The sequence below is a fragment of the Protobothrops mucrosquamatus genome, unplaced genomic scaffold, assembly GCF_001527695.2.
Source record: "Protobothrops mucrosquamatus isolate PMUCROS unplaced genomic scaffold, P.Mucros_1.0 scaffold31, whole genome shotgun sequence".
NCBI classification, from domain to species: Eukaryota; Metazoa; Chordata; class Lepidosauria; order Squamata; family Viperidae; genus Protobothrops; species Protobothrops mucrosquamatus.
This window is the reverse complement of record NW_015386415.1, coordinates 359508-367210: the sequence shown is the minus strand read 5'-3', so window position 1 is coordinate 367210 and position 7703 is coordinate 359508. Positions and strand designations below refer to the sequence as shown.

General features: G+C 45.8%; 1 protein-coding gene across 1 annotated transcript; it reads right to left on the bottom strand.

Annotated features, from left to right (window-relative positions):
- Positions 1-2120: 2120 nt before the first annotated feature.
- FIGLA (folliculogenesis specific bHLH transcription factor) lies at positions 2121-5691 on the bottom strand. Its single transcript, XM_015811106.1, has 4 exons — positions 5464-5691; positions 4173-4325; positions 2673-2895; positions 2121-2125 (listed from the first exon to the last, which is right to left on the bottom strand). Exons 1-4 carry the CDS (start codon positions 5689-5691, stop codon positions 2121-2123), a joined length of 609 nt encoding a protein of 202 aa, XP_015666592.1.
- Positions 5692-7703: the final 2012 nt, after the last annotated feature.

Here is a 7703-nt window from a genome sequence, read left to right as displayed (position 1 = left end):
GGAATGAGGACAATTTATTACTTTTCTATACTTTTACATTAACTGTGATTATATATAAAATATATAGTTGCGCTCTTACATATAGCGCAACTCCAGACTTCCGGAGCCCGGATCGGGCCACGGGGGGGGGGGGACAAAATCACTCCGTGGCCATAGATCCGGGCTCCGGAGGCTTGGAAAAGGCCTCTGACAGTTCAGGTCACGTTGTCCAATTAATCCTCAGGCAGTTGTTACGAGAAGAACATCTCTGTTCGCCACAACATCCCTCCGGTGACCTGGGTTCCAATCCAGATAGAATTCACCTGTGCATTCCAAACCTTCCCCTCCGCCCTTGCGACTGTAAGCAAGCTAGGAGCAGCATGGCAATCCCAACACCAGCAATCTTCTTAGCTTGACAACTGTTTTGAAATGCCGCTCTAGTTGAAATCAGCTTCAGGGTCTTCTTTATTTTCCCTTGGATGGCCAGTAGGTGGAAGTGGTGGCATTTGCATTTAACATTTTCCTTCTCATCTGCAGGGCTTACTAGGAAGAATGACAGAGTTGGAAGGGACGTGGAGGTCTTCTCATCCAAGATCTTCTTGGAACCTGAATTTGTCTTCTGCGGTGTTGGCTATTCCTGCCAGTTTAGTGTCATCTGCACATTTTTAGGCTCTCCAGTGTTCAGGTGGAGGCTAGACGGGCATCTATTTGGGATTCTTGCATTAAATGGCTCCTTCCCAACTCTACAATTCTATTATTTGGAAGGCAATAAAATAATTAGAAGTAGCTTTTGTTGTTATTATTATTATTATTACTTAGTCCTGCCTTGTTGACTCAGCCTTCCATCCTTCTGTGGTCAATAAAATGAGGACCCAGATTGTGGGGGTAAATGCTAACTCTGTAAATGCTCAGAGAGTGCTGTAAAGCACTATGAAGTCTTAAGTGCTATTGCTGTTGCCTTAGGCGTGAAAGCCAACTGGATAACTTTGAGCCAGTCACACTTCCTCAACCCCACCTGCCTCACAGGTTGGGGGAAATAGGAGGAGGAAGGAGTATTAGGGGTGTTTGCCATCTTTTCCCATTGCTCATGACAGGCTCCCCCCTCCCCTGGCAGAAAATGGGTTTACTGAGTTAAGCTTTGCTGCCCTAATCAATGATTTGCTGCCAACAGTGGGATCCTAATTAGGTGAAGCTAGATGGTTGGGTAAATCTTGGACTTTGTTGTCTCCCCAAAATTTAACCAGCCAATAAACACAAGAGAGAAGCAGAAGTAGGGAATTTTTAAAGACTATGAACATCTTGATATGAGGGAATGAACTCATAGGTATTTCTGTAAATTGAAGGCTTTTCCAGCCTCAGTGAATTTTTTCCAGTGATTTTTACACATACAAAACAATGCTTAGTGTGGCTCTTTTATTAACTTTTAAACCTAAGACGTGCTGATGAAAGAATGAACATAAAATAAATAGAAGAGGGTACTTAAAAGTGCTCAGTGTGATGAAAAGATCTTCTCTTCATAAATGGGTCTCTGAAAGACAATGTATAAACATGGGTTAATCTTTTGGATATAGCTAGCTATGACAAAAAAATTCTGGCTGTTCTACAGAGTAAAAATAAAAAATAAAATAAAATATACAACAGGTATAAACAGAAAAAATATGGAATAAAGTAAATTGTTTTATTCTATCCAGAAAGGTAGGACCATATAAGTAGCAGCACAGATTTAAAAAAAAACCACAAAGTTGTCAAAGCTATTTGTTTAAATTTGTTCTTTAAAAGCCTTGAATAGATCAAAAATTGCCAAAAGAATCTACAAGGCAAAGAGGAATTTTCTCTACAGCCATTCTTGGCATCATTAAGAAGGGAAGGGAAATACCACAGTTGAGTAACAATGCCCTTATTCTAATCTCCTGAGACCACAGTGGTCACTGCATCCTAAGAAGAACCGAAGAGCTCAGAATGGTGCAAAAAAGAACAACCAAATGTGTGTGTGTAAGCAGCTGGCTTTAAAGGAAAGCCTGCCTGCATTGGGGCTGGAGTTCAGATGGCAGACACAGACAGGCACTCAGGATCATGCCTGTCGGAGACCACAAAGGCTGAAAGTAGCTCTCCTCCCTCTCTCACAATCTGAGATCTCGGGGTCAACCTAAAATTAAGCACAGGGGGGTTCAGAGGGAAATGGTTTTTCACACAGTGTGTAGTGAAACCATGAAATCTGTTCCCAGGAGTTGTGAGAATGGCGGGCTCAAGGACAGCCCTTTAGGCAGGGAGGCTCTCAGTGACTGTGGAGGGAAAGGATGTGGATTTATTCTCTGTGGTGCCAGATGGTGGGACATCTCCAAACGTGAAATAAAGGAGAAATTTCCAGACCATGGGAGCTATGAGTCCGTCACTGAATGGTCCTGGTAGGCACCTTTTGTCTGGGATGGGCTGAAGATTCGTCCCCTGGGCAGAGGCTCGGTCTTGGTCTTGATTTTGAAGATCTGCAAGGTGCCCCCCAAATCTGGGATTCTATAGGTTAGAGCTCTGTGCTGGCAATTGCAATGGTGGTAATAAAGACTGTTTTGAGTTGCCCTTTGACCCCAGGCTTGTGCTTCATTGCCTGGGCTCACCTAGTTAACAGGCTCCAATCAGTTGAAACACCTTTTCCTCTTGTACACCCATCTATAGATAAAACACCTGTTCAGCCTTACCTTTCTGAAGCTCTACAATCCCCATGTAAGCAGGCAGAATGGTCTCCCCCCAGATGCCCACAGGGGCTTGCATCATCTGATTGGTCCACACCAGCTCCAGGCCATTCTCGGTCTTGATGTAACAGCCAGGCCGCTCTGCTGGGAGGGGTGCTGGTAAGCACTTCTCTGGGGGCTCTGCCACCATCACTGGCCCAAGAGGTGGACCCTTCGCGACATCTTCCCCCTAAGAAAAGAGGAAAGGAGAACATTTGACTGGAAAGGCCAAGTTGGGCCAAGAGGAAAGAGGGCAGCAGATGCTCCCTGGGAAGCCTCCCAGCAGTGAGGAAAGCTCCGTGGCTTTGAGGGCCAGGAGGAAGAGCAGCCGCCAAGACAATGGGCAGAGAAGGGGGGCTTGAGCCCAGGCAGAGAAAAAGAGTGTGAGTGAGTATCACATGAAGCGAAAGAGGGGAAAGTGCATTCAGACTTGCAAGATTCTGTGACTGCAGCCTTGGAATAAAGTCATAAGGTCCTACAAGGCATTAGTTCCTTGCTCCGGTCTACCTTGAATGGCTGACACATTTTGAAGCTACAAAACTATTGTGCCATTTCAGGCTTGATGTGGAAATGCCATTCGAACATTCCACACAAGGATAAAAATGCCAGCAAGCAAAAGGGCGCCATTTACTTTGGGAAATGAGACGGTTCCCCCCCCCCCCGACATCTAAAGCTGTGTAGCCCCAAATGCCACTTCCCCATCTCGGGTGGGCTGTTGCCAATCAGCCCAAACATGGTGGAGGGATAAAGCAGACTTCCAGGTCCAGCTCATTGCGTGCCAGAACAACTGGACCCAGGGACAGGGTCTTCCCTCGGGCTATCGCTCAGCCCAACACCCAATTCTCACAGCTGACAAAATACAGTGTGACTCTTAAGTTGTTTCCTAATGTGTATGTATGTTAACTCTTGGGGTGTGGCTGCAATATTGTCTTTTATTATTTTTTACTTTCCCCTTTTGTTGGCTGTACACTTTAGTATTATTATTGTATTCTGTTGTTTTGCAAATACACTGAGTGCTTCTACACTAGAGACAAATTCCTTGTGTGTCTAACCACATGTGGCCAAATAAAGTATAATATGTTAGAAATGTATTAATAATCGTTGCCTTAACTGACATAATCCAGAATCAACTTTTGGAATGCCACAGGAGTTGTGTCCAGTTTTGTGGTGGAAAGCCACATATTCATGGCCCCTCAGGGGAGGACGTTGTTGGAGGACAGGAGACTGGCTGTGTACACTTTCACTCCGATTTTGCTGCTTGATATCGTTTTGTTATCATGCTTATTTCAAGCTTTTAATCAGCGCAAAGTGCCCTTTCCGCTACGTTTTAAAGTGCGTATGTGAAAAAGAGGCCTGTCGTTTGGAATTTGGCAAGAGAGAGTCCTTGCATATCACGCAGTGCAGGATCAGACCTTCAGTTCACAGAATGGTATTATCGTCTTAGCTGGACAGCAGTTTCGTGCCTACCTCAAGCCCTCCAGTTTCCTTCAGAATCAGGCTCAGCAGGCGAATGTATTCAGTGGTGGCTTTAAGCATATCCACCTTACTTGGCTTCCGGTCTTTTGGAATCAACGGGACAATAGATTTCAGCTTGGAAAAGCCACTGTTCAGATTCTTGATCTGTTTAGACAAAAAGGGGGAGGCAAGGTGAGGGATCAAAGTCAGCTAGAAGTCTTGATACTTGCCTGTGTGAAGAGAGAGAAAAGTTGCACACGGCAATTTTATTAGAAGAGATAAATAAAATAATGAGCTTCAATAGTGCTCAATAGTTTTGCAAATATGCCAAACATAGTTTTACAAAATTCTTAAGGATGTGTAATGCTGGCTGTCACTATCAAAGCCTAATGACATGAGAGCCTCTTTCGCATTGTCTCCCCAAAACTGCTACTTTTGTTGGGAGTCTTCAGCTGAACAGATTTCACATATCACACTAAGCCAAAAATGTACCTGGCTTGGCATTTCATGATCTCCACTAGATGGTGGGCATCTAATTGGTTGTGTGAATCTATCCAATTACCTCTTATTAGATAAACCACAAATAAACCATGGCTAATGATCCAGACCAGGACTGAAAGACCTACCGGAGGAGGGCATGAAGCCTGGCAGTCTTTCATGCCTTTTGTCTCTGGCAAGATGTGACTGCCAGCCTCCTAATTCAAACTTGACACAACCTCTGCAGACGGAGATTAACCATTGACGCATTTCCAATATTTATGCAAAGTCAACTTTTGAAGTTGATAAGAACTCGCTCCAAAAATGCCAAGAACTGTTTTATTGCCCCTTTCTCAAGAGAGAAAGCTAAGAAAGCTGTTCCAGAAAAGTTTGGGTTGACCTAAGCCCCCCAAGGGGTCTGGGTCCATTTCCCCCCCACTAGCTTCTAGTGTCCCTCTACCACCTTCCCCACAACAAAAAGTCCTTCCTCATGACTGCTACAGCCTTTAATTAAAATGATTGTTTCATAAAATATTTATTGAATCATGTAAAAATAACATTAAACCCATTATGCATTAACATAAATATTTCCCATAAAAAATTATTTTTAACAAAAATGACAAAAGTTTTATTTTTTGGAAATATTTTCGCTATCTGGCAAATAATTTTGATTTGGAGGGCCACTGAGAGGGTCATGGGGGCCTCCGGAGACCCTGGGGCCACCTTTAAGAAAGACAGACACTTTCCTGAGGCCTGATCCAGGGCTGCTTCCTGGGAGGAAGGTGGGCCAGGTGAGCCAGTGGGGAAGGGTCCCATGCCTGCTTACCCTCTCTCGCTCTTTGGCATTGGCTGCCCGTCTCCGACCCAGGACCTGCTCCCGGTTCTCGGTGGGGTAATAGTAGCCCGATGGCTTCCTCTTCATCCGTGTAATGGGAGCCATGAAAGGCAGGGAGCCAAACTGCTTGTTTAGGATCTCACCCAGGACTTCAGCTGGAGGGGCCAGGAAGAGGCGAGGCAGCTGCTGAGATTCCGCACCAGAGGCTTCCTTGGCCATGCTTGCCCTATATTGCAAAGCAGAGCCACTCATCATGGGAGCAAGGGCCCCCAGCTGCAGCAGGTTCTGTCTGTCTGTCTGTCTGTCATGCAACTTCTTAAGGGGAAAGAGAGGGGAGGGGAGGGGGGAAGGAGGGACACAGGTGGCCTGCAAGCTCCAGAGCAGGGGCCATTTCCCCCCCTGCAAAATTGCAGTTTCAGAGAGTCTGGACTTTAAGGCCAGTTCTTCCTCTCTGATGCTGACAGTTTCACCTTGGAGCCCTGCTCAGATGCTGGGAGGTGAGCTATGGGAAATGGGAGACTCCAGCCTCTCCCTGTGTTAATCACAATTAGCTTGGCTGAGCTGAAGCTGCTAACACACACACACACACACACACACACACCCCGACAGGCCCCCTTGCTCGAGGTCAGCAGCTTGGCTAATGGCTCCTCAGGTGTTCAGCCTCTAACCAATTAGAGGAGAAAAGTCAGTAGTATGCAACTTTGAAATTGGTAGAGCGCTTTTTCATTTTCCCATTCCCAGGCAGCCTAAGTTGGGTTTGTGCCTCCCTAAGTTTCAGCTTGGTTTGAAGCTGCTTTGATCACCCTGACTCTGAGCCACCTGGGAGAACCACCTAGGGCAGGGGTAGGCAACCTTGACTCTTTTATGACTCGTGGACTTCAACTCCCAGAATTCCTCAGCCAGCATGGCTGGCTCAGGAATTCTGGGAGTTGAAGTCCACGAGTCATAAAAGAGCCAAGGTTGCCTACCCCTGACCTAGGGAAAAGGATCTGCTCTGGAACTCACTGTGCTAGATTTCAGGGCTGCTGCTGCTGCTGCTGCTGGGATGGCTGATTCCAATTGGTCCTGCTGGGGCAGCTCTTCCCACACTGCTTGAAAGCAGCAGTTTCTACAACAGGGGTAGTCAACCTTGGCTCTTTTATGACTCGTGGACTTCAACTCCCAGAATTCCTCAGCTGGCTCAGGAATTCTGGGAGTTGAAGTCCACAAGTCATAAAAGAGCCAAGGTTGACTACCCCTGTTCTACAAGATGCTGACCTTGTGCCCTCCTTCTTTACAACCCAGTGGAACGATGGAAAGAAGAGGTGGTGGGGGGAAAGATGCTGGGGCTGCTTTTCCTATTGAAGTGAAGCATGGAGTGGGTCATGTGTTTGCCAATGCCATCATCTTCACTAACCAACCATGGATTTCATGGCCACCCATCCAAGATGGAAGTCAGGGCTGAGCCTGCTTAGCTTCTCAAGATGACCCAAGGTAAACTAGCTGCTGACATCTACTCAGACGGTGGCTGTACTCCTAAACCAAGAAAGAGTTCAGATTGAGGGACTATTAATGGAGGATTTGGCTGCCTGGGCACTTGGTGCTTGCGAGTTGCAAAGGAGTCACATTCCATCTTAAGGAACAGGTTTAACCCTTTTTCCTGGTCAAAGACAACCTGACCTGACCTCAGTTATCAACACTCTATAGCTCCTGGTTTAAACTACTGTAATAAGAAGTGCTTGGGGCTGCCCTTGCAGGCGGTTCAGCGTGATGCAAAGGGCACTGGCGAGACTGCAGGCCAGGAGTTGTGATCCTATAACTGCAGCAGTTGCCCCGTTCAAAGGTTGTTGGCCTTTGAACAACCCTCCCTTCCACATTGACTAGTTGTTCTTGTTGACAGGAAAGCATTTCAGCAGGACTACTCCCTGACACTCTTTTGGGGACCAAAACCTCTTTGAAAAATCTCCCTCAGTCTTAACAGAAACTTGTCCCAGATTCATTATAATTCTAATGTTTTTGCCATCCATTTCAAGTTGCTCCAGGGTTTTGATCAGTATTTCATGATGGTATAAGTGGCTTTTGTGTAACTGACCAACCATAAAATTATGTCCTTTGGTTTTTCTAAATATCTCCCAATTGTTTTTAGATTGAAAAGCCCTAAGTGCCACTATCTTTCATAAATCTGGTCTGAGCTTTACTAATGGCGTTATTGAACCTTCCTGGGTTCATTAAGAAAAAGACTTTTATTAAAC

Excerpts from the sequence above, each read along its gene's own strand:
- FIGLA (XM_015811106.1), bottom strand. The coding sequence starts at position 5,691 with ATGGCCAAGGAAGCCTCTGGTGCGGAATCTCAGCAGCTGCCTCGCCTC. Across the intron at positions 4,326-5,463 it reads ATGCCAAAGAGCGAGAGAGG|ATCAAGAATCTGAACAGTGG; the intron begins GTAAGCAGGCAT and ends TTGTCTAAACAG. Across the intron at positions 2,896-4,172 it reads AGGAAACTGGAGGGCTTGAG|GGGGAAGATGTCGCGAAGGG; the intron begins GTAGGCACGAAA and ends CTCTTTTCTTAG.